The 27,177-nt window shown below is 46.5% G+C and overlaps 1 protein-coding gene across 5 annotated transcripts in view; it reads left to right on the top strand.

Annotated features, from left to right (window-relative positions):
* LOC139277510 (NFX1-type zinc finger-containing protein 1-like) overlaps positions 1-26,721 on the top strand; it is a 57,229-nt gene extending 30,508 nt beyond the window's left edge. For all 5 annotated transcript variants that reach the window (XM_070896052.1, XM_070896051.1, XM_070896054.1 and 2 more), the window contains 10 exons: positions 7,242-7,390; positions 7,864-8,007; positions 8,567-8,687; positions 11,654-11,883; positions 12,317-12,456; positions 13,901-14,055; positions 15,275-15,420; positions 20,161-20,271; positions 22,834-22,929; positions 23,962-26,721. In XM_070896052.1, coding sequence (XP_070752153.1) covers positions 7,242-7,390; positions 7,864-8,007; positions 8,567-8,687; positions 11,654-11,883; positions 12,317-12,456; positions 13,901-14,055; positions 15,275-15,420; positions 20,161-20,271; positions 22,834-22,929; positions 23,962-26,394 — 3,725 coding nt within the window. In that variant the 3' untranslated portion in view covers positions 26,395-26,721. The remainder of the gene's footprint in view (positions 1-7,241; positions 7,391-7,863; positions 8,008-8,566; positions 8,688-11,653; positions 11,884-12,316; positions 12,457-13,900; positions 14,056-15,274; positions 15,421-20,160; positions 20,272-22,833; positions 22,930-23,961) is intronic.
* The last annotated feature ends 456 nt before the right edge of the window (positions 26,722-27,177 follow it).

Below are 27,177 nucleotides of genomic sequence, written 5' to 3' on the forward strand. Positions count from 1 at the left end.
CTGCTCCTAATTCTTATGTTCTCAAGTCTGTAATGTGCTTTGAGATGTCCCAAGCACATGTAAACTGCTTTTATAAATGCAAGTTCTTTCTTAGACCATTCAGAAACCAGACAGAAACTTTTCTTGCCTAATTTTTTCGCCTCCTCTCTAAAGATGATAACTTATACTCAAGTAAGGTTCTATGGGCACGAGTAATCCTGCGTATCTCCCCAGTGGCTAATTATCTTGTTTGGGCCTAGACAATCAGGCAAACTGTTTCCCCTTTGAGGGGCAAGTTTCCTAGAATGCCAACATTGCGTCAGGAGCACTTATTCATCAAATATATTCCTTCCAGTAATATAATAATTTATGCTTATGTAGAAATTCTTGGTTAGCTCTTGTAATCCTTACTCTTTCTGTCATGTTTATAATTCAGGGGAATTATAATGGGGGGGTCCCTATCTATAAATCCTTTTATAAGCACATTTTTGAGTTTCTGATAAGTTTCTAGAATTTAGAAAATCCAGTTATCATCAAGGGAGATATTTATGTAAATGTAAGATCTTTTTCAGTAAGAATGCAATATGTTCAGTTTCATAGGGTTGCCAACTTTGGTTTGACATATTCCTGGAGATTTGATCATGTGACATTTGATCACCGTGACATTTGCCCATTGTTTGCAAATGTTACTGCATTTACCGTAATTGAGTGTCTTAGTACACCAAGCTCTGAATAAAATATTTTGATTTCTGTTTTATAGTGAGATGAATAACATAATTTATAAATCAAATAACATATAAGAATAGAAAGAATTATGGTTAAATAATGTTTCAATAAGAACGACTTCTGTGATATTTCTACTGTATTGGCCGCAATGAGAAACCCCAAGTAAATAACACTGATTCAACAAAAACATCATCAGTATAAGGAACTTCTAACTAAAGTTTTCGTACAATTTTATGACTTTTTTTTTTATAATACATAACAAGTTATAAAATTAATAAATAAAACCAAAACTAAACCCAATTCAATTCACAGACTCCCACATCCCCACTGTTGGTAGTACTCTCGCTTCTGAATCAGAAGGTTGTTGGTTCAAGTCCCACTCCAGAGACAATAGCACAAAGAAATCTAGGCTGACACTCCAGTGCAGTACTGAGGGAGCGCTACACTGTCGGAGGTGCTGTCTTTCAGATAAGACATTAAACCGAGATCCGTCTGCACTCTCGGGTGGATGTAAAAGATCCCATGGCACTATTTCGAAGAGGAGCAGGGGAGTTATCCCCAGTGTCCTGGCCAATATTTATCCCTCAATCAACAAAACAAAAAAAGCAGATTATCTGGTCATTACCACATTGCTGTTTGTGGGAACTGGCTGTGCGCAAATTGGCTGCCGCATTTCCTACATTACAACAGTGACTACACTCTAAAAGTACTTCTTTGGCTGCAAAGCGCTTTGGGATGTCTGGTGGTTGTGAAAGGCACTATATAAATTCAAGTCTTTTTCTTTTTATTTCTCTGCTGAAACCCAGCTTCAGGGAGGTAAGGCTTGGTCCTCTGAGAGAAACACAAAAGCTGCATGAAATAAAAACACATTATATAACCGAGCACATCACAGGCTAACTCGAACTATTCCTCCCCCAATTTGTGTGTGTGTCTCTCTCTCTCTCTCTCTCCCTCCCCCAATTTGTGTTTCTCTTTCTCTCTCTCCATCCTCCCTCCCTGTTTGTATTTCTCTCACTCTTTCCCCCCCCCCCCCCACCTCTCTCTCTCTCTCTCTCTCTCTCTCTCTCTCTCTCTCTCTCTCTCCCAATTCCTCTCCATAGTCTCACGGAGTTTCCAAGGGATTTTGTTTGACCCTGATGCAGTCATTCTCACAACTGATAATAAAGTGACATTTGGGAATAACAAGAGAGACCAACATAGCTTGGACAACATGGTTTGGTTGCAAGCCACAACAGCCAGGGTACTTCGCATGCAAGATCTGCGCATACAAGGAGCGTTTTTCCCGAGTCACCAGCAGCAGCACTTGGAAGACCAATTGGCCATTTCAGTCGGCTCTTGCCCAAAGCGAGAGGGTTGGGAACCTTACAGTTTCATCTTTATTATACTGTAAAACTTTTCTGCAGTAGAACTTGCAATGTGCCAGTAATTATCCAGTTGTCTGTCTCGTATTTAGAGATGCTCCACCATTTTGCCTCGGAAGATCTGGGCATAACAAAAGCAACAACACAATTTATATAGTGCCTTTAATGTAGTAAAATGTTCCAAAGTGCTTCACAAGAGCGTTATCAAACAAAATTTGACACCGAGCCACATAAGGAGATATTAGGGTAGAGGTAGATTTTAAGAAGTGTCTTAAAGAAAGAAAGTAAGATGGAGAGGTTTGGAAGGGAATTCCAGAGCTTGGGGCCTAGGCAGCTGAAGGTGGAGCCACCAGTGATGGAGCGATTAAAATTGGTGATGTGCAAGTAGCCAGAATTGGAGGAGTGTAGAGATCTTGGGGGGGTTAAAAGGCTGAAGGAGGTTAGAGGGGCGAGGCCATGGAGTGATTTGAAAACAAAGTGAGAATTTTAAAATTAAGGTGTTAGACAGCAGAAAGGGAAATAACGTTTGACAAATTTGCCAGATTTCTTTGAGGATGTAACGAGCAGGGTAGCTAAAGGGGAACCAGTAGATGTAGTGTATTTGGATTTCCAGAAGGCATTCGATAAAGTGCCACATAAAAGGGTACTGCACAGGATAAGAGCTCATGGGGTTGGGGGTAATATATTCACATGGATAGAGGATTGGCTAACTAACAGAAAACAGAGAGTCGGGATAAATGGGTCATTTTCAGATTGGCAAACTGTAACTAGCGGGATGCCACAGGGATCAGTGCTGGGGCCTCAACTATTTATAATCTATATTAATGACTTGGATAAAGGGACCGAGTGTAATCGAGCCAAATTTGCTGATGATACAAAGATAGGTGGAAAAGCAAGTTGTGAAGAGGACACACACAATCTGCAAAGGCATATAGATAGGTTAAGTGACTGGGCAAAAATCTGGCAGATGGAGTATAATGTGGGAAAATGTAGTAGGAAGAATAAAAAAGCAAATTATTGTTTAAATGGAGAGAGACTACAAAATACTGTGGTACAGAGGGATCTGGGGGTCCTTATGCATGAAACACAAGAAGTTAGCATGCAGGTACAGCAAGTAATCAGGAAGGCAAATGGAATGTTGGCCTTTTATTGCAAGGGAGATGGAGTATAAAAGTAGGGATGTCTTGCTACAAATGTTGGTGAGACCACACCTGGAGTACTGTGTACAGTTTTGGTCTCCTTATTTAAGGAGGGATACACTTGCATTGGAGGCAGTTCAGAGAAGGTTCACTTGGCTGATTCTTGAGGTGAAGGGGTTGTCTTATGAAGAAATGTTGAGTAGGATGAGCCTATACTCATTTGAGTTTAGAAGAATGAGAGGTGATCTTATTGAAACGTATAAGATTCTGAAGAAGTTGGACAGGGCAGATGCAGAGAGGATGTTTCCCCTCATGGGGGAATTTAGAAGTAGGGGCCATAGCTTCAGAATAAGGGATCACACATTTAAAACAGAGATGAGGAGGAATTTCTCCTCTGAGGGTCATGAATCTTTAGAATTCTCTACCCCAGAGAATGTTGAAGCTGGGTCATTGAATATATTTAAGGTAGAGATTGACAGATTTTTGAACGATAGGGGAGTCAAGCATTATGGGGAGCGGGCAGGAAAGTGGAGTTGAGGCCATGATCAGCCATGATCTTGTTGAATGGTGGAACAGGCTCGAGGGGCCAAATGGCCTACTCCTGCTCCTATTTCTTATGTTAGACCAGGAGCCAATGTAGGTCAGCGAACAGAGGGATAATGGCTGAACGGGACTTGGTGCGTGTTAGGATACGATAGCAGAATTTTGGGCGAGTTCAAGTTTATGGAGGGTGGAAGGTGGGAAGCCGTTGGGAGAGCATTGGAATAGTCAAGTCTGGAGGTAACAAAGGCATGGATGATGGTTTCAGCAGCAGATGAGCTGAGGCAGGAGCGGAGTTAGGCGATGTTAAGGGAGGTAGAATTGGTGGTCTTGCTGATGGAATGGATATGTTGGGACCAAATACGGCACCAAGGTTGCGAACGGTCTGCTTCAGCATCAGACAGGAAGAGGATTGGAGTTGGTGGCTAGGGAATGGAGTTTGTGACATGGACCGAAGACAATGGCTTTGGTCTTCCCAATATTTAGTTGGAGGAAATTTCTGCTTATCCAGGACTGGATGCCGGACAAGCAGTCTGACAAATCAGAGGCAGTGGAGGGGTTGAGAGAGATGTTGGTGAGGTAGAGCTGGATGTCATTAGCGTACAAGTTGAAACCTGATGTGTTTTCAGATGATATCGCGGGGGAGCATGTAAAGAAATAGAAGGGGGCCAAAGATAGATCCTTGGGAGACTCCAGTGGTAACATTAAGGAAGCAGGAAGAGAAGTCATTGCAGGTGATTCTCTGGCTACAATTAGATATCATCATCACCATCATAGGCAGTCCCTCGAAATGAGGATGACTTACTTCCACGCCAAAAAAGGATGAGTTCACAGGTGTTTCAATGAAGGACCTAATATTCCAGGTCCTGAACTACATCCTGAAGGGTGGAAGATGTCTGTGTGTGGATTTTTTTAACGTGTGGTGGCCATTGCACACCAGCCACCACACGGGCTTGACAGAGTTAGGTTTTGGTCCAGTGACAAGGGTTATCCAAGACAAGTGAAGACCTGCTTTGCTGCATGGACTTAGTGCGCACACATATTGTAGTGTGGGCTGGGCCCCTGAACCTGAATTCACGCCTCTCCTGGGCCCCGATCACATCCCTCCACAGTCTCTTGCCGTTCCTGCTGTATCTGCCCACGCTCCAATCACCGACCTGGACCATGATTAGGTCACTCTTCACTGCCGTCTCCCTTCTGCACCAGCTCGCGCTGTACCTTGCAGTGGTATACCTCCACGCTGCTCCCAGGCCAATTAGATAGATAAAAATGCAACCAGACTAGTGCGGTCCCACCTAGTTGGATGGCAGAGAAGAGGAGTTGGAGGAGGATGGTGTGGTCAACTGTGTCAAAGGCTGTAGACAAGTTGAGAGGATGAGGAGGGATAGTTTACCACAATCACATAGGCTGTCATTTGTGATGAGGGCCATTTCAGTGCTGTTTATATCGATGTGATACTTATAAGCTGAAGTAAGTTCACAAAAGTTTAAAATCCACTTTGCAGCCAGAATTGGGAGAGGAGTTGTGGGTTGAAGCCAAATTGGTCAGGCTGATCTGTAAAATGTTGCCTTTCTTGAGATCAGACCGTGAGAGTCCAACCAGATTTTGTTGAGATGACACTATTCACTTTGAAAGCAGGAAGGAATTGTTGCCAGGAACCTCCACCAAGTGGATGATTTAATTGACAGCTCTACTGGTCAACCCCTGGATAAGGAAGCAGTTGCAAAGAACATGGAGTCCATTTGCAAAAGTGACCCTTGTTGCTGAACCCAAGGGAATATCTAAAATAGACCTAAGATTAGTAACATCTGTCTTTATTAATTTTGAAAATGGTACAGGAAAATAAAACATAATACAAAATTAACAGTAAGACAACAAACTAAATTTACGAGAGAGATAACACCGAGTGAAAAAATATAGGCTTGCATTTTCCTCCATTATCCTGCCCGAAATCAATGGGATACTGCAGGCAACATAGAAACATAGAAACATAGAAAATAGGTGCAGGAGTAGGCCATTTGGCCCTTCTAGCCTGCACCGCCATTCAATGAGTTCATGGCTGAACATGCAACTTCAGTACCCCATTCCTGCTTTCTCACCATACCCCTTGATTCCCCTAGTAGTAAGGACTTCATCTAACTCCTTTTTGAATATATTTAGTGAATTGGCCTCAACAACTTTCTGTGGTAGAGAATTCCACAGGTTCACCACTCTCTGGGTGAAGAAATTCCTCCTCATCTCGGTCCTAAATGGCTTCCCCCTTATCCTTAGACTGTGTCCCCTGGTTCTGGACTTCCCCAACATTGGGAACATTCTTCCTGCATCTAACCTGTCTAACCCCGTCAGAATTTTAAACGTTTCTATGAGGTCCCCTCTCATTCTTCTGAACTCCAGTGAATACAAGCCCAGTTGATCCAGTCTTTCTTGATAGGTCAGTCCCGCCATCTCGGGAATCAGTCTGGTGAACCTTCGCTGCACTCCCTCAATAGCAAGAATGTCCTTCCTCAGGTTAGGAGACCAAAACTGTACACAATACTCCAGGTGTGGCCTCACCAAGGCCCTGTACAATTGTAGCAACACCTCCCTGCCCTTGTACTCAAATCCCCTCGCTATGAAGGCCAACATGCCATTTGCTTTCTTAACCGCCTGCTGTACCTGCATGTCAACCTTCAATGACTGATGTACCATGACACCCAGGTCTTTTTGCACCTCCCCTTTTCCTAATCTGTCACCATTCAGATAATAGTCTGTCTCTCTGTTTTTACCACCAAAGTGGATAACCTCACATTTATCCACATTATACTTCATCTGCCATGCATTTGCCCACTCACCTAACCTATCCAAGTCGCTCTGCAGCCTCATAGAATCCTCCTTGCAGCTCACACTGCCACCCAACTTAGTGTCATCCGCAAATTTGGAGATACTACATTTAATCCCCTCGTCTAAATCATTAATGTACAGTGTAAACAGCTGGGGCCCCAGCACAGAACCTTGCGGTACCCCACTAGTCACTGCCTGCCATTCTGAAAAGTCCCCATTTACTCCTACTCTTTGCTTCCTGTCTGACAACCAGTTCTCAATCCATGTCAGCACACTACCCCCAATCCCATGTGCTTTAACTTTGACTGGAAAATTGGGCATTGTGGTTTACTGCCACATTTGCACTTCCATATTAATTTCCCTCTATTAGTTTTTTTGGGCCTCGGTCCAAGTGAAGACCTGAAAATTGCCAGTACCTCATTGATCGTGGGGGATTTTCTACCTCCATTAAGAGATCCCACTCTTCAGGTACTGCAGTGGTGGTTCCATTGTATCACTGCCAGAATTTTCTTGGGGGCAGGGATCCTACTGGGAGCCTGTCCTGCATGGCGAAGGAACCCCAATCCAGGAAAGTGTGTTTTGACGGTGGACGAAAGTCCTGTCCTGGTCATCCTCTGGCAGGAAGAGGAGAATCTAGGCAATATAATCTTAATGTGTGTGTCTTTTTATTGTTTAGGAATCTATGGATTTTTGCGCTCTGGTCTTGTCAGGGTGGGTGGAAGGAGTAACAGTGAACTACTGAAAAGATTCACCCTGAAGGAACTGAGGAACAGCAGGGATTTCAGAAGAAAACTCCCCCAACACTTGCGAGGAGCCTATTTTGAAGTAAGATTGTAGTATGATGCTGAAATTTCATGATTTGGAATGAGTACTGGTACAGCGTTGAAAATCCGGAGTTCTGGAATCCGTACTGTTCCGGAATCTGGACACTGGGACGATCTGTGGCGGGGTCATCCGGAATCGGAAAATGTTCCGGAATCCGGACCCCCGCCTCGGGCCGTCGCCGACCTCTCCCCCGCCTTGGGTCACTGCCGACCTCTCCTCTCCCCTGCCTCAAGCCGCTGCCGACCTCAACCGCCGACCTCTTACCTGCCTCGGGCCGACCCATCCCCACTCGGCTGCCCGACCTCCCCTGCCCCCCCCCCCCCCCCAGATTCGAGACGTCTGAAAGACGTTCCGAAGTCTGGAAATACACAGAATCCGGAGGGGCCTCGATTCTGAGGCTTCTGGATTTTCGACATTGTACCTGTATTAGCAACACTCAGGGACTGAATCATTCTAATCTCTGATCAATATAGGTAACCAATCAGATGAGGGAATCAGAGCAGAAAATTAGTGCAGCAGCACAGCACTTGGAGTGCACAACACAAGGAGTTCTTCACGAGCAGTACTTGGAGAAATACATCTCTGAAATGCACTGGAAAAACTTGCAGAATGGACAGGTATGATCACACAAGATATTTCTTTCCACCCCCCACTATTTTCTCCCTTTTTCATAAATACAAGATCCTCTCCTGAAGACATTGACGTATGCTGAGATATGAGTCCACAGGTGCCAGCAGTTCTATGCCTTGAACAAGCAGTTATTCTTCATATATCTGCATAGAAATGTTGTATTGGCAGGTTATTTGCCTGCTGTAGGATTATTACAGTCAAACCAGATACACTTCTCATCTGATGTCTGGAAGCATGCATCTTCCAAGTATCCTGCCTTATGGGGTTCCCCCTCCATCCTATGGGATGAATACCTGTGCTGTGAACCTGTGTGCTAATTGATGAAGTTTACTATACAATTAAAAGTTGAAGTGTGATGGTGTGCTCTTTACCTGGTGTTATGAATGCTCAGGATGTGTTGGCACGGTTAAAGCGCCACACTATTGCTTGTTTTAAATATTTGTTTGAGTGTTTATATGCCTGATAGGTCAGTTATGGCACTCAGGCATGAAGTTGATGTTGCAGAATGTCCTGACTGTTTTATTGAATATTTTAATGCTTTTGTAGGTATTCGATGATTTTGTTTTGCCTGGAGGAAGGCATTCAGTAATCTTGGAGTGGCTGGGTCTTGGCTTCATGGGTGTGGTTGGAATTCCTGGAGGAGATCCTCAGAACATGGAAAATGCAGGTAAAGGCTCCCACTTTCGTGCTCAGAATTTTTTAATGTGACTCTGGAATTGTATTAAATCACAAACCATATTCACTCCCTCCATTACTTCCAAGCCTAGTTTTTCCTCCTCAACAGTACTATTAACAACTTAACATGATCCCCTTAACCTGGGATGGCAGATGAATCTGGGTTGTGGGCTTGCTGTCATCTTTGATCCTGCCATACACTAATTGGCTGCCAGAATACAGCATTCAGTGAGGTGAATTATTCGGTGTACGTTTTCGATGCTACCCCTTAATTGGATGCTCGTTCAGATGAGATTGTCAAGAATTTTATGAATCCCACCTGACAAATGAGTTAGAATGATGGCCAGCACCAAGACTTGAACTTCTAACCATGGGTCATGAAAATTTCATTTCCATCTCAATCTCTAGGTTGGTTAACAATGAGGGTAAAGCAGACGATTGTCCCATAGTATTGTGGCTATCTCACCAGAATTTTAGATCTTGCCCTTCTTGTCACCACTAACACCTGAAGAAGTGGTTTTCCCTTGGTGGGAAGTCGAAATGCTATCTCTGGTGGGAAAGACTGCCATTTTCCCCAGCCATGGGAAAGCTGACTGCTCAGCCCACTCCTACCAAGCAGTGATCTGCTTTCCCAGTTATAGTGCTGAACCTCAGACATCGGGGGTCCCCTTTGCCCAATTTTGACAGCTTTGCTTTAATTTTATTTTTGTCATCAATATGAGGGCTCATTATATAAGATTAGGGCTTCTGGGATGAGGGGTAATATCTTAGCTTGGATTGAGGATTGCTTAACAGACAGAAAACAGGAATAAACTGGTCATTTTTAGGTTGGAAGGTTGTAACTAGTGGGGTGCTGCAAGGATCAGTGCTTGGGCCTCAGCTATTTACAATCTATATATATATGATTTCAATGAGGGGACCGAGTGTAATGTATCCAAGTTTGCTGACGATGCAAAACTAGGTGGACCATTTCCCATATCTTGGGAACAAAGGTAGACATTGATGCGGACAACGTCGCCTCCAGTGCGCCAGTGCAGCCTTCGGCCATCTGAGGAAAAGAGTGTTTGAAGACCAGGCCCTCAAATCTACCATCAAGCTCATGGTCTACAGAGCTGTAGTAATACCCGTCCTCCTGTATGGATCTGAGGCATGGACGATGTATAGAAGGCACCTCAAGTCGCTGGAGATATATCACTAACGATGTCTCCGCAAGATCCTGCAAATCCCCTGGGAGGACAGGCGCACCAACATCAATGTCCTCGTCCAGGCTAACATCCCCAGCATTGAAGCACTGACCACACTCGATCAGCTTCGCTGGGCAGGTCACATAGTTCGCATGCCAGATACGAGACTCCCTAAGCAAATGCTTTATGCGGAGCTCCTTCATGGTAAACGAGCCAAAAGTGGGCAACAGAAAAGTTACAAGAACACCCTCAAAGCCTCTCTGGTAAAGTGCGACATCACCACTGACACGTGGGAGACCCTGGCCGAAGACCGCACGAGGTGGAGAAAGTGCATCCGGGAGGGCGTTGAGTTCTTTGAATCTCAACGCAAAGAGCGTGAAGAGGTCAAGCGCAGGCAGCGGAAGGAACGCGCGGCAAACCAGCCCCACCAACCCCTTCCCTCAACGAATGTCTGTCCCACCTGTGACAGGGTCTGTGGCTCTTGTATTGGACTGTTCAGCCATCAGAGAACTCACTTTGGGAGTGGAAGCAAGTCTTCCTCGATTCCGAGGGACTGCCTATGATGATGAGGTGGGGAAAATAAGCCGAGGAGGATGCAAAGAAACTGCAAAGGGATATAGACAGGTTAAGAAGGTGGCAGATTGAGTATAATGTGGGGCAATATGAAATGATCCACTTTGGTAGGAAGAATAGAAAATAATATTTTTAAAAAGGTGAGTGACTAGTAAATGTTAGTGTGCAGAGGGATTTGGGTGTTCTTGTACACGAACCACAGAAATTTAACGTGCAGATACAGCAAGCAATTAGGAAGGCTAATGGTATGTTAGCCTTTATTGCATGGAGATTGGAGTATAAAAGTAAGAACGTTTTGATCTTCTTACCTAAAGAAAGGATATACTTGCCTTAAAGTGGGTGCAACAAAGGTTCACTGGATTGATTTCTGGGATTAGAAGGATGTCCTCGGAGAAGAGATTGAGTAGAATGGGCCTATATTCTCTGGAGCTCAGAAGAATGGGAGGTAATCTCATTGAAAAATAAGATTCTGAGAGGACATGACAGGATAGCTGCTGAGAGGCTGTTTTCCCCCTGGCTGGAGAATCTAGAACTAGGAGTCATATTCTCAGGACAAGGGATTGGCCAGTTAGGACTGAGCTGGGGAGAAATATCTTCACTCAGAGGGTTGTGAGTCTTTGGCATTCACTACTTTAGAGGGCTGTGGATGGTCAGTCATTGAGTATATTCAAGACGGAGATTGGTAGATTTTTCGACACTAGAGAATCAAGGTATATGGGATAGGCCGGGAAACTGGAATTGAGGTAGAAGATCAGCCATGATCTTATTGAATGGCAGAGCAGTCTCGAGGAGCCGTATGGCCAACTCCATAGAATAACAGAATGATTACAGCGCTGAAGGCCATTTGGCCCATCGAGCCCGTGTCGACTCAGCTTGTATCACTGCCCCGTCCTTTCCCTATAGCCCTGCAAATATATTTGGCTTCAGATACTTATCCAACTTCCTTTTGAAAGATAAGATTGAGTCTGCCTCCGCCACCCTTTCAGGCTGTGCATTTCAGATCCCAACCACTCACTGCATAAAAACGTTTTTTCTTACATCGCCTTTGGTTCTTTTGCCAGTCACCTTAAATCTGTGTCCTCTGGTTCTCAATCCTTCTGCTAATGGGAACAGTTTCTCTCTACGTTCTCTGTCTACACCTACACATGACTTCTCCTAATCCTATTTCTTATGCTTTTAACTTTTTTTTCTTTTTGTGAAGATGAAGAGCAGGAGGAAGGTGAGGATGAGGATGTTGAAGAGGAGTTGATTCATATCTCTGAGGAAGCAGAGCTCATCCAGGCAGAGAGAGTGATCGATGACGATGAGCCAAAAATAAGGGCCAAGAAGAAACAAGATGCTGATCTCACTGAACTGGCAAACACATTGTTGGCAATGAACCTTAACCATGGAAGTCAGGGCGCACATCCGCAGGAGGAAGCAGGGTGGCAGGTAAATCTAGAGGTTCTGAAACTTGAACTACAGTCGTCATTAACTGGCCCCTTTTCGTTAAAGTTATCAAAGAATGGAATTTCAGCTCCTGTTGTCAGCAGCAATCGCTGTTGACACATTAATGTAAATTCTGTTGACTACACCATGGCAGTAGGAAACCTCAGCGTATATCAGAAATTAACGAGCGCATTTGGATGAAAATTTGTGGGCAATGTGCCTGTGATTTTATGTGCTGGTGCTGGATATGAGATCCTCTGTCACTGGCAAGTACTTTGAAAATAGCCCGTTGTAGAAGCGTCAGATCACACCTGTATTTAAAAGATTGATAAAAGTCATCTCCTCCGCATTGCCAAATGCTGCTTATATTTCAAAATAACCTTTTCATGTGGCTATTCAGTCCCACTCTTAACGCAATGTTGCTGCTTTTAAACAGGTCCAAGGTCACCAAAAGAAGAAAATGAAACAGAAAGCAAAAGTAGAACTGCGGAAGAGCGGTGCTATGGCTGCGGCAGAGGAAAACAGAATTTTCAATATCTGGATGCTTCCCCTCAAGGATAGATGGCGCCTGTACAGGTCAGAGGCTGCAGGCTGCTCTTGGTTTGCATCAAGATTTCCTGTTCCGCTTACTCTCATTTTTGTTGCTGAGCTCTCTTCAGTAGTCTTGAGATCATGATTTTTCTATGATCACTGCTTTACCATCCAGATACATGCCTCCAGTGCAGCCCATTGGGTTCTGCATATTTTAGTTTTTATAACGCTTGAAATGAAGCTACAGGTACAACGTCTCAAATCTGGCAACCTTGGGACCGAGACCGTGACGGTTTTCGGATTTTTCCAGATTTCGGACAAGAAAATCTGTGGGCTGAAAATTCCGGCTTCCCCGGGTCCGTATGAAGTGCTCACGGACCTGGCAAGGCCTCACAAAAGCCAGTTTTCTGGGCATGATGCGCCAAAAACCAGCTTTTCCGATCTGTCAAGATTTCTCCAAAGAGGATCCTCCGCATCCCTGACGACGATAACCAGTCCGGCCATAATTCCATATTTTATTTTACTGTACATCAAATGGGATTTTCTCAAAAATGTCCGGTTTTCGGACAGTTCTGATTTTTGGACAGCCGGATTTGAGACGTTGTACCTGTACTTGTTTTTATTTGGTTTTCCAGCCAGAGAACTGATGAAACATATTCCGTGAGGTCACGCAATTTGAGTAACGCGTAGTTACAAGATTCAAATTTGAAATTCAAAATGTTGACGGCGAAACTAATCCATTATGTATGTTGCAGAAATTCTGCATGATGTTCTTGACATTTGCTCGTCAGTGAAAATATTCTTACTATTTTGGTGCCACAAGCTCATTTGATAGAAATTAACAAATTGAAATGATGCAGTTTTAGAAAAACATTTTTTCTTCCTTTTAAGATTAGAATATCTTGTATTTAGTGAGAGGCAACAACTATTCAAGTGTAATTGATTAGATGCTGCAAGAGGTACCTGGTTTTAGGACCTGCCACCAGTGTGTTGAAATATGGGGGCCCATTTTCCTAACCTTTTCCCCCAGGGAACACCCTTCCCTGAGTGCAAAGTTCAGAAAGGAGGAGGCAGTGCTGGGCCTCTTTTTTTTTTTTCCCCCTGGATTCGCAGCTATGGAGTACCCAGGCATAAGGACATCCCAAAATATAGGCACGGGTTTGAGCTGAGTAGCACACTCAGACTGGCTAAGTTTGCAAATTTCTGTAAATTACTCGGGCAAATCTTCAGGTTAATGGCCAGTAATGGCGCTGCGCTGGAACTGTGCTCGAACTTCCTCCCCATTCTGCCCGCTCCCAGCATATCTGGGTGGAGAAGAAGGTCTTGTTCCAGGGTGTCCCCAGGCCATATTAATGGCCCAGGACAGGAAATCCTGGCATTCCTGGGCATGGTTTGGTTTGGAAAATTTCCCCATTATGTTTTCTATGTTTCTAGACCCATGATCATTCCAGTAATTATAGAATCTAATAATTCCTTTTTAAAATTCTAGGTTGTGGTTGTCCATGTATCAGACGGATATAAGGCGACGGATAGTTCAACATGAGCAGCTCTACCAAGCAGCAGCAGACAGGCTGGCAGAGTTGAGGCTGCAAGAAGACCTCTGGGTTCTGAAGGAAGCTAAAGTTGTAGGGATGACAACCACAGGTATGATTTTTAAAAATCTACTATCCGTGCTGATTCAATGCAGATTGTGACATTAGCATCCACACGGTTAGGAATTGGCTTTACCAACCTGGGGTGGGTGGGGGGTGGCAGATAGCTTCTGTGACTTGTGTGTAAAAGAAATGTAATCTCATTCTTTATAAACATGTTTATACATACCACATAAAAAACAACATTCCTGGTGCACTTAACAAAGAATTCAAGGGCTGGTTTCCCTTCCAAAATTCTGCCCAAAATGGCAGAGAATGAGACAAAACCTGGCAACGAGATCTAGTATCTCATTGCCCAATTTGGCTTTCACTGTCCCCTCCTGTGCTGGCACTGCTGGCTGCTTCTTCCCCACCCGTCATCCTGGCAGATTTTCCTGGTGTCCATTCCAGTTACTGCCATTTCCCGGGACCACCTTGTATGCCCAGAGTAGTGTTGGCAATGGTTGTCAGATTCTGTCCCCCCGCCGTGGAGGGAGAGGGCCTTTTGGTGGTCTCCTTTCCCTCTAATATGGCCCCCACCTATCTTCCTGTATAGACTTCAGCCCCTGCTGAGGCCAACAAGGCTGCGGATTCCCTGATCTTCGGGGCTCTTCTGCTTCCTTAACTGCCCGTCTGTCTCTTCTGTATTTTGTGACCAGATATTAGCGGGCTCCCTCTTGGCAGCAGAAAGCCTGTCAGGAGCCAACCATGACTATCAAATGACCTCTTAACCAAGAGAAACAGGCTAGGGTGGGTGGGTGGAAGACTCGCCTTGCTGGAATTCTGCCCGGAAGAAGAGAATCCAGCCTGATGTGTCGGAGCCATTCCACACAATATCTGCTGGTAAACAGTCTCAGTACATAGGGGAAAGTTAAATAGTTTGCTATCATAACTCTATATTTGGCATCCGATATTTGGCCGAATTTGCCATCACTTGAGCATATCTGCTCTTTGAATCTTACAATTCACTTCAAGCAACAATGACCTTGTTGACCATCCACATGCACAAACTGCACAGCAGATCCCGCTGGAAGTCGATAGCACCAACCTTTGCATTGTGCTGGACATTCCAGCTCAAATTCCCTAAAACTGTCTTAATTTTGCTGTCCATTGTAAGGCTTAAGTAAATTTTACCCAGTCATTTAAAAGAATAGTGAGCCGGAAAACACACAAATCATGAGTTCTGTGGCTTCATGACTGAAAGTATTGACCCGAATTATCCATTTGAACAGGTGCAGCTAAATACAGGAAGGTGCTCCAGGAGGTACAGCCCCGCATTGTGGTGGTAGAAGAAGCAGCGGAGGTTCTGGAAGCTCATTTAATAACAACACTCAGCAGTGCTTGCCAACATCTTATTCTGATTGGGGACCATCAGCAGGTTAGTATTTGCTGCTCCTTCCTTTTTGTCACTTAAGTGGCTGCTCATTTGACCTCTTTAGGCAATTTCCTCACTGCTTTTTTTGATCATCTTACTTTCACTCGCAGCCCAGTTGGGGTGGGGGGAGCAGTCGGGAACATGCACCTCTCCAAAGCCACCCTCTATCGTAGTATAATTGGTTGAATAAAGTTGGACTTCTATGGGGCACACCCGGACTGTTCATTTTTTTCATCCATCTACCCCGACAGATCAAATGCTCTGCTGTTATTGCATTGGTCAAAAACTGGTCACGCTCATCTAATGAGCATAGACTAGTGCAAATATCAATTGGGATTGGAATTTGAACTCGTGACCGTGGGTTGAAAGTTCAACAATCTATTGTTGGAATTGCATGTCTATCAGAGTTCCTTCTATTTTTGGTGAAACCTACACAATTAAAAGCCTCACTTGGCAAACAGCTAATATTTCACCTTACATGGATAATATTTACTTAAGTCTTGCAATGCATAGCAAATTGAAGATAGTTTTAGGGAACATGAACAATAACATCTCCTTATATGGCTTGGGTTTTTTTGTTAACACTCCTGTGAAGCGCCTTGGGATGTTTCATTACATTAACTGTGCTATGTAAATAGAAGTTGTTGTTGAATGATCACCGCAATGCAAAATGTGGTACGATAGACTTCCAGTGGGATCTGCTGTGCTGTTTGAGCATGTGGACTGACTGCCATACTGAGGTAATAGTGAGTCCATACAGAACGCCATACTGAGGTAATAGTGAGTCCATACAGAAATACCTTCCTGCATTTGGCTCCACCTGCTGGAATGGAACATTCAGGTCAATATTTTCAGTCATGAAGCCACAATACTCATGATTATTGGGTTTTTTGACCCATTTTTAAAAGCACTTTTTCTTTTAAATGATCGATACAAAAATAACCTTGTTTCAACAATCCATTGCTTGAGAGGTGTTGCAAAATCTAAAGAGCAGATGTGCTCAAGTATTGGCAAATTCAGCCAAATAGGCACAACAAAGAAATGGTACTATTTTTGAACTTGTGATCTTGCTTTAAAGTGTTGCCGTATACTTGCTCCAGTCGTTTCCACAGTGAGATTTTGTCATCAGCCTCAAAATACAAACAAAAAAAAGGTTTGTGGAGCCAAGAAACCAAATCATGTCCAGGGGTCCTGTAGTTAAATGGGTGTAGGCCAACAGGAAAACCTTCGATATTAATCTCTTCTCCTTACAGCAAAATCTTAGACATCTTATATTTCTCAAAAGCAAAATACTGCAGATGCTGGAAATCTGAAATAAAAACAGAAAATGCAGAAAATACTCTGGTCAGACAGTACCTGTGGAGAGAGAAACAGAGTTAATGGGCCCAAGTTTGCACACGCGCTTAGAACGGCGCAGTCCCGACCTGGATGCCCGTTTTTCGCGCCACAAAGTGCGCCTCAAAAAATCGTCCGTATTCTCCACCTCCCTGCAGGTCCTCTGGCCCTCGGCGCAGCGCAGCAGGAGCTGTCGGGGGGCGGAGCCAGGTCCCTGCGCTGAAAACAGTGCCGGGACCTCTGCACATGCGCTACAGTGGGCACGCAAGTGCAGTAGCTCCAAGTGCCGAACTGTGTGGGAGGGGCCCGAAGCACGCAGCCCCTAGCCCTGGCCAAATGGCCCCACTGGGGCTGCATGAATAAGGCTCCTCCCACGGCCAGCTCCTGCTTCTCTGCCCCCCCCCCCCCCGACCAGACCCGACACACGCTCCCCGCCCCCCCCACCCACCCCCTGCCTCCGGACCAGACCCGACACCCGCTCCCCCCCCCCTCCCCCGACTGGCCCGGCCCCGACCCGACCCGCGCTCCTGTTCCCGCTCCCCGCCCCCCTGACTGGACCCGACCCGACCCGACCCGCGCTCCTGTTCCTGGACCCGACCCGACCCGCACTCCTGTTCCCGCTCCGTGCCTCCCCGACTGGACCCGACCCGACCCGCGCTCCTGTTCCTGGACCCGACCCGACCCGCACTCCTGTTCCCGCTCCGTGCCTCCCCGACTGGACCCGACCCGACCCGCACTCCTGTTCCCGCTCCGTGCCTCCCCGACTGGACCCGACCCGACCCGCGCTCCTGTTCCTGGACCCGACCCGACCCGCACTCCTGTTCCCGCTCCGTGCCTCCCCGACTGGACCCGACCCGACCCGCGCTCCTGTTCCCGCTCCCCGCCTCCCCGCCTGGACCCGACCCGCGCTCCTGTTCCCGCTCCCTGCCTCCCCAACTGGACCCGACCCGAGCTCCTGTTCCCGCTCCCCGCCTCCCCGCCTGGACCCAACCCGACCCGCGCTCCTGTTCCCGCCTCCCCGCCTGGACCCGGCCCGCGCTCCTGTTCCCGCTCCCCGCCTCCCCAACTGGACCCAACCCGACCCGCGCTCCTGTTCCCGCTCCCCACCCCCCCGACTGGACCCGACCTGCGCTCCTGTTCCCGCTCCGCCCCCCCCCCCCCCCCGACTGGACCCGACCCGACCCGCGCTCCTGTTCCCGCTCCCCGCCTCCCCAACTGGACCCGACTTGCGCTCCTGTTCCCACTCCCCGCCTCCCCAACTGGACCCAACCCGACCCGCGCTCCTGTTCCCGCTCCCCACCCCCCCCGACTGGACCCGACCCGACCCGCACTCCTGTTCCCGCTCCTCGCCTCCCCGCCTGGACCCGACCCGCGCTCCTGTTCCCGCTCCCCGCCTCCCCGACTGGACCCGACCCGCGCTCCTGTTCCTGCTCCCCACCCCCCCGACTGGACCCGACCCGACCCGCGCTCCTGTTCCCGCTCCCCACCCCCCCAACTGGACCCGACCTGACCCGACCCGCGCTCCTGTTCCCGCTCCCCACCCCCCCGACTGGTCCCGACCCAACCCGCGCTCCTGTTCCTGCTCCCCACCCCCCCGACTGGACCCGACCCGACCCGACCCGCGCTCCTGTTCCCGCTCCGCCCCCCCCCCGGACTGGACCCAACCCGCGTTCCTGTTCCCGCTCCCTGCCTCCCCGACTGGACCCGACCCGCGCTCCTGTTCCCGCTCCCCACCCCCTCGACTGAACCCGACCCGCGCTCCTGTTCCCGCTCCCCGCCTCCCCGACTGGACCCGACCCGCGCTCCTGTTCCTGCTCGCCACCCCCCCGACTGGACCCGACCCGACCCGCGCTCCTGTTCCCGCTCCCCACCCCCCCAACTGGACTCGACCCGCCCCGACCTGCGCTCCTGTTCCCACTCCGCCCCCCCCCCCGACTGAACCCGACCCGCGCTCCTGTTCCCCGACCCGACCCCCCCCCCCCCACTGGACCCGACCCGACCCGACTCCCGCTCCCGGACTGGATCAGATCCGACCTGACCTTCCCCCCCCCCTCCCTCCCTCTCCCCTCCCTCCCTCCTCCCTCCCTACCTCCCCTCTCCCTCCCTCCCTCCCCCCCTCTCTCTCCCTCCCTCCCTCGACCCGACCCAACGCCACCTACCTGTAAATCTGGTGCTGGGGACGGGCCCTGCCCGAAGTCTCGGGACGGCCCGTTTAGCCTTCTATCCCGAAAGGCCTGCCTGAAGCACTTTCACACAGGTAGGAAGATGGTTTATTTAATCTTTTCTTTGCTTATAAATGTTTATTCAGGTTGGATTTATTTGTATAATATTTGTAGAAGTATAAATAAGGATTTAATGTAGAATTTAATGAGTTCCCTTCCCCCCCCCCACCTCGTTCTGGACGCCTAATTTGTAACCTGCGCCTGATTTTTTAATGTGTAGAACAGGTTTTTTCAGTTCTACAAAAATCTTCACTTGCTCCATTCTACTTTAGTTTGGAGTACGTTTTCACTGTGGAAACTTTCAAATCAGGCGTCAGTGGCCGGACACGCCCCCTTTTGAAGAAAAAATTCTGTTCCAAAGTAGAACTGTTCTACCTGACGAGAACTGCAGAAAAAAAAAATGTGGAGAATTGCGATTTCTAAGATAGTCCGTTCTCCACCAGTTGCTCCTAAAAATCAGGCGCAAATCATGTGGAAACTTGGGCCCATTATTTCAGGTCGATGACCCTTCGTCAGAACGCAGATTTCTGACAAAACTCTGTTTCTCTCTCCACAGATGCTGCCGAACCTGCTGAGTATTTCCAGCATTTTCTGATTTTATTTCTGTTTCTCAAATGTTGCTTAAATATGAACAATGTATTTTCTAATTATGTAACAGGATAAATATTCAATTGTTTTGATTAAATCTAAGATTTTCCACTGCAATTTATTATAAGTTTTAAACAGAAACACACAATAGCTGCAATTAGCAACCTGTCCAATAATTCATAAACTGAAAGCCCCACCTATGTGCAATGGAGATTCACTGAATAACTACTAAGCATAATCAAAAACATTATTTTACCAAAACTGTTGTACCAGGCTCAATATCAAAAAAAAAATGATTGATTTCAATATATTAAGGTTTAATAAAGTGACTTTTCACTAAAATCTGAATTCTGCTGCAGCTCGAGGTTCCCAAATATGCTGAGCAGCAGACTGTGTGGTCTTGTCGGTAACCCAATGCTGTGAAATGTTGCCTCAACATGCTACTTGTGCCTTTGAAAATGCAAGCCAATAATTCTTTGAATGCTTCCAATAGATTTGATGGGCATGTCTGTCTGACTACTGATAACGAGCAGATTATGTGAATTATTTTTTGTGCCTTTTACCTCCAGTTATAACCACGTAATTCTTTCCCCAACAGCTTCGGCCCAGTGCTACAGTGTATGATCTGGCCAGAAACTTCTATCTGGAAGTGTCTTTATTTGAACGTCTTGTGAAAGTGAACGTTCCATTCATACGACTAGATTATCAGGTGAGAACGGGCGAAATGCATCAAAAGTATTTGGACAGCCTGGTTTCAGTGTTTCTGGAACACAGTTATTGCTTACGTTTGAAAGGGTGACAATTTCTAACTGTGCCCTGAAAGGTTAGCATGAGGCTGTCAGGGAACGCAAAAACAAACAAATCTCTGTTGCGAATTTATCAAGAGCTGCTTGCTTATAATGTAGCTAGTACAGCCACACACATAATAAACCGCTTCCTTACTGGGGCTTAAAAATCCCAACAGCTGCTACATTAATCTGAAGTGAATGTAAATGTGGAGGCGTTTGTGATGAACAAAACCACCCGTCACAAATTCTTCCCTTCTGTGAACAAGTGGAACGAGCAGTAACACAGATAGCTGAAGTGCAGCTTCCTAAATTCTTGATGCATGTTAATTGAAGTTGTCTTGTTCAAAAAATCCCAGCCGTCAAGTTCCCACAGTTTCCGCATCTATAAACGCACATTTCAGTCTAATGCTACAGCAACGGAGTCAGCTGGCAAAGCTCTGGAACAGAACCAAGGAACAACACCACCATTGAGGGTGCAGTATGTGCTTGTGTCAGCGTGGGCCCAGAATATACTGAAGCATTAGTAGACCTGCTGTTGGTCGCTGTTCCAATTTAGCACAATAAAAGGAATGACTTGGACGCGTATAATGAAGTGAAATATTTTTATTTAGTGTGTGTACCCAGTGCAGCTAATGTGATGTGCTTCACCCCTCACCTCGAACACCATGTGTGAGGAGCTCGTGGATTACTTTCTCACCAAGACCATCATCATCCATGTGGCTGCATCCTTCCCCATGCTCCCAACCTCCACAATTCCCCACCCACTCCAACTCGGAACCTAATCCCTCTGCCCTTCCCTCCCCTGAGGTCATCTCGTCCACGAGACCCACTTCCTGCTCCTTTTGATGCCCTTCCTATCAAACTCCTGACTACCCATCTTCCTTTCTTGGCCCCTGTTCTAGCTCACATTTTTAAGGCACTAGTATCTGGCCCAGGACACAAAGAGATGCTAGTATACAAGGAGAGAGAGGGCACAAGTCCAGACTCCTAAATGCAAGATTGGCCTCCTTTGCACCTCCCGTTAGTACGTCTTGGGGGGGGGGGGGGGGGGGGGCACTAATGGCGCTGCGGCCGGGTGCAGCGAGAGTACCGATGCCCGCTAACTTCCCTTGCAGGTTAGCTGCGGCGGTTAACCCCAATGCCACGGTCACCTGTGCCCCGGAGATCATGATGTCATCTGGTGCGCAGCGTCCCGGTAACGCCCCGGATGCGAACATCACTTCCACCCACCCCCTGCAGCATCGTCGGGCATCAACACTGGCAGCTGCAGGAGGCATTGTAAGGGAGGCCAGCTGCTCTTGGAGTGGTATTTAAAGGGATTGCCAATGAGGTAGGGGAAATTTTTTTATTCAGCACTCTGGTCATTTTTTTAAAATGTTCTTCCGCTGCGATTGATCAGCCCTGCACCCTGTTAGAGGGGCCATTGGCGGGAGCAGCGTGCGGCGGCCCGGCCCGGAAATCGGCACGGTCTCGGTCTGCAACACCATCAGCAGGCAGGGGCCATTGGAGGGAGCAGCGTGCGGCGGCATACCACTGCAGGGAGCAGCACGTGCTGCTGCAGGAGGGCGATGGCTACGAAGCCAGGTCGCTGATTGCAGTGCGGGCAGGCACAGCAGGAGGGGCGAAGGAGCGGCAAGAGTCCATAGAGGGAAGTGACCGGGGCCCAAGAGAGGTGTAAATCTGGGGCCAAGAAGAGGCGAAGGCCCGAGGCAGCACGGGCCAGCCCACACTGTGATATGTGTGTGCACTCGGTTTGTGCAGCAGAGCTGGTCTCCAGTTAGTCTTGGGTAATCCTTGCCACTGGACCAAGACCTAGCTCTGTCAAGCCTGTGTCGTGGCTGGTGTGCAACGGCCACCACATGTTATGCACAGGCATCTTCGGGATCTGGAATATTAGGTCCTTCATTGAAACACCTGTGAACTCATCCCTTTTTGGCGTGGAAGCAAGTCATCCTCGCTTCGAGGGACTGCCTATGATGATAGAGTGCTTAGGGCTAATCGTCGCCGATCGCAGGTGAGCCATGTCGCTGAGCATGGGCATCATTTTCATGCAGAACCCACAGCAATGGACCTTCCCTTTAAGGGAGGGAAGGAGCCTCTGATCCCAGCAGCGCTGCACTGGACATTGTGCAGTGTTCTGCCACTACCGCCCCTCTTGCCTGGTTTAACGCTCCAAGGGAAGTGGTAACGCTGGATTTAGTGATCCACTTCCCTCCTGGAGCGCTAAACCGAAAGTTCACGTCCTCTAGAATTAGGTAGCATAGGCAATACCTTTGCGCTCCCACAAAAGTTATCACCCCAAACGGGGCGCTACGCAATTTCTAGCCCTCTATGTTTAAGGGAGTAACAGACTCCTCTAAACTTAAGATATCCACAACAGACTCCCATTCATAACATTTCCTTATGGAATCTGAGCCTGGTTGTATGGGGGAGGTTCACAGTAGGGGAGAAAGCGTTAATTCTGTTAATTTTATTTGTTCCAGCATCGCATGAGACCTGAAATAGCTGAGCTTCTGACTCCTCACATCTATGAGCAGCTGGAAAATCACCCATCTGTAATGAATTATGAAAACATCAAGGTTTGAACTACATTTCCAGATTTGTGAATGCACCTTTTTTGAAGGGAATCCAATGCGTTTCAAATGAATAACATTTACTGCGGTTTTGATGTGATCATTGCAGTAATTTAATTATGTCACTGACAAATTTATGATTATGAAAGTTTTTGTTAGGAGGCAAATACAACAGGATCCTTTCAGTATGAAGGGCTTCCCGCCCCTCTCACGAGAATATCAAAAAATAGCTGAAACTCTCCAACCTTGTAATATATTTTTGCAAAAGCAAAATACTGCAGATGCTGGAATCTGAAATAAAACCAGAAAATGCTGGCAATCTCAGCGGGTCAGGCAGCATCTGTGAAGAGAAACAGAATTAACATTTCAGATCAATGACCCTTCAGCTTGCCTCGCACTAAAGCAGCCTGAATAAAATGGGTTGCAGGTGATTCAAAAGGAAAAGTCCCAGAAGTAAGTAGTTGAAATTGACCTGGACACCATTTCAAAGACATCCAAGCTGGAACAAGTAAACACCATCTAACAACACCACTGCATACAGAAGTCGAATGTTCAGTGTTCCTGTTATAATTTATGATGTACTGTATACAATGGTATAGCCAGAATAGTTTAATTCAGTTGAGAAAATGCTCATTGAATATGTAGTGACCTAAATAGTAATGGAATGAAGTGTAAAGCCTGTTGCAAAGGGATGTCAGGCTCCAGCATTAGTTTCGTTTAAAATGTGGGCTTGCTTCTCAAAGAAGGTTTCCATAATCTCAAAGTAAAATAGATATTGGCCCGGAATTTGCGATCAGCAGCGCGCGCCAAATCCATAAGTTGCGGTCAGTTTTAAAGGAATGATGTTGAACACTGCCAGTTCGCCGTCATCCCAACCACAAATTCCAAGCCATTTTCTTTCTGTCTGCCCATCTGTACCAATTTGTCATGTGTTCTGTACAACACAATTTTAGCAGATTGTGGAATTTGTTGCATTGAAATTATTATTATTTTTTTTTAAACTCTTTTTCTCTCTTCCTCCCCACAATTTATCCACAGGGAATTTCCTCAAACCTGTTCTTTGTGGAACACGATTTTCCCGAAGAGGAAATCCAGGATGGGAAGAGTCATCAGAACCAGCACGAAGCTGCCTTTGTTGTAGCATTGTGTCACTATCTCATTTGTCAGGATTACGCTCCTTCGCAGATCACTATCCTCACCACCTACACAGGACAGCTCTTCTGTTTGCGCAAAATGATGCCTTCCAAGAAGTTTGCTGGTGTGAAGGTCCATGTGGTCGACAAATATCAGGGAGAGGAGAACGATATTATTCTGCTTTCGCTGGTGAGGAGCAATAAGACCGGCAAGGTCGGATTCTTGCAAATAGCAAACCGGGTCTGTGTGGCTCTATCACGGGCCAAGAAAGGTCTTTACTGCATAGGAAACATGAGCATTCTAGCGAACGTTCCTCTTTGGAGCAAGATCATGCATACCTTGCATGAGAAAGCCAATATTGGTCACTCGCTTTTGCTGACCTGTCAGAATCACCCGAAAACTATGACCCTTGTGTCCAAAGCCGAAGATTTCAGCAAAGTTCCCGAAGGAGGCTGCAGCCGGCCGTGTGAGTACAGGCTGGACTGCGGCCACGTTTGCACTAGAGCATGTCATCCATACGATATAGATCACAAGGAATTTAACTGTTTGAAACCATGTCAGAAAGTACTTTGTGATGATGGACATAGGTGTGCAAAGTCCTGCTATGAGAAGTGTGGTAAATGTCAAGTAAAGGTGGATAAAGTGATTCCCCAGTGTAGACACGTGCAGAAAGTACCTTGTTCTAAGAACCCAGCAGATTTTATCTGCAAGGAACCATGTTCCAAAATCCTGTACTGTGGCCATAAATGTGCCGCAGCTTGTGGAGAAGATTGTGCAGTATGCAGCAAAAAAGTATCAATAACCCTAAAATGCGATCATGTTCAGGAAGTAGAATGTCACATAAAAGAGGCTGCAAAGATTGGGAAGTGTGTTCCTTGCAAAGAAAAATGCAAAAAGCTCCTGAACTGTGACCACAACTGTTCTGGATCTTGTCACCGTTGCTACGAAGGCCGCTTCCATGAGAGTTGCAGCCAGCCATGCAGGCGGTTGCTCATCTGTTCACACGAGTGCTTGGAACCCTGCACCAACCAGTGCCCCCCATGCCAGCGGCAGTGCGAAAACGTATGCAAGCACAGCAAGTGTGGGAGGAAGTGCGGGGAGCTGTGCACTCCTTGTGTGGAGCCTTGTGAGTGGGCCTGTCAGCACTATAGGTGTCGGAAGCTCTGCTCAGAGCCATGTGACAGGCCTCCTTGTAATGAGCCTTGCAAGAAACGGCTGAATTGTCGGCACCCTTGTGTCGGGCTTTGCGGAGAGCCTTGCCCCAAGAAGTGCCGCGTGTGCCACTATGCTGAAATCACTGAAATCTTCTTTGGAAATGAAGATGAGCCCGATGCCAGATTTGTTCAACTGGAAGACTGCGGCCATATTTTTGAGGTGACTGGTTTCGACCAGTACATGAAGATAGAGCAAGAAGACAATGACGCGGTCATAAAGCTGAAAGACTGCCCGAAGTGCCGAATGCCCATCAGAAAGAATTTTCGTTATGGGGCAATAATAAAAAATAGCCTCTGTGAAATCGAAAGAGTGAAGAAGGTTGTCCAGGGAGATGCAGTGAAAAATAACCAGTTTGGGAAACATTTAGAGTCTGTACTGAATGAGCGCTCCATTATAGCTGAACAGTTTCCAGATCGGAATAAAAACTTGTCCTCTGTGCTGCAGTCATGTGCCCTGTCACTACAGGGCCTGACTGTTATTGAAAATAAAATTGCATTTCTCTCTAGACTTGCTGAACTTCAAAGTCAAGAGGCAAGAATAAATTCATCCATGAAAGTGAAGTTTAATACTAAGCTGTTCGAGTGTCTGAAATGGATAGATAAATCTCGAGGGAGATTCACAGGACAGGAGCTTACTGATCTGCAAAGTGAAATTCAAAGGCTTACATTTCTTTTTGACCTTTATGTCCGGTGCAGCATGGCATCAGGCAGAAAGCTAGACTCTTCAACGGAGCAGAAGATTGCACATGTGCAGAGGACCCTAGAGCACACAAAGAGATTCACTGAAGACGATGAAAAGTTTGTTAAAGAGGAAATGGAAAAATTGAAGTCTGCTCTTCCTGAAACTGGTCTTGCTATATCTGAGACGGAGAGAGTGATGATAGTCAAGGCAATGGGCCTTCGTCAAGGTCACTGGTTTAAGTGCCCAAATGGGCATGTCTATGTTATCACAGAATGTGGAGGTGCAATGCAAAAAGTCAAATGTCCAGATTGTGATGCAGTAATTGGGGGTACCAATCATACTTTAGAGAGTAGTAACCAAGTGGCTTCAGAAATGGATGGAGCTCAATATTCTGCCTGGTCAGATGTTGCAAACAATATGTTGAATTTTGAAGAACTTTGAAGATTTTTTATAAGGTTAATGGGTTGACTATGCTCATTAACTCCTATGCATTCAATCATTAGTGAGAAGAAATCTTGTACTGTTTACATTAACATTTTGGTAGCTTTAGCTGAACACTGACGATTATGTTGCAATATTTGGATATCGGGCTTAATTTGTGAGGAGCTGCGTCCTCCCTTTTATCCTATGCTACTGCAAGAAGAAATGAGTACGGCTGAATTGTAGTGTGGTACCTTTTGCTTTAAATTCATACATAATGCATCTTAAAACAATTGTATTATAGAATAATGGATGATCAGTCATGTATTAAACATGTTTTTAACCCTATATTGATTTTGGGCTCGCATGTGTTGCAGTCAATACTGTGTTTGCAAACCCCAAACCAAATTAGGGAACGGGTGGACCTCAATATTAGTTGCCCATCCATACTATTCTGCAACAGTTACAGAGCCTGCTTTCAGTTGTCATTAAAGTGGGGCATTTCTTTTCTCTGGAAAGTAATTTTTATTGGTTTACTGCAAAAGAGCACATTCAGAAACATCTTCTATTGAGTTGAGAGAAAACCAGTTTGTACTGTTGATTTTACTCTTCACCACAAATGAATGTCACGGCACTCTATAAACAGGCTTACCATTGGTGGTAAAAATGCAACTATCAATTAGGGCCATGGAAATTCTGCAGCCATTCCGACATCCTCCCACCATAACTTCAGTGAGTCAGCCGGAACTGCTGGGACCTGGACACGTTGCGGGAGCTTTCCATCCAATCATAGCCATCATCCTA

The sequence above is a fragment of the Pristiophorus japonicus genome, chromosome 12 (genome assembly GCF_044704955.1).
Source record: "Pristiophorus japonicus isolate sPriJap1 chromosome 12, sPriJap1.hap1, whole genome shotgun sequence".
In the NCBI taxonomy this organism is placed as follows: Eukaryota; Metazoa; Chordata; class Chondrichthyes; family Pristiophoridae; genus Pristiophorus; species Pristiophorus japonicus.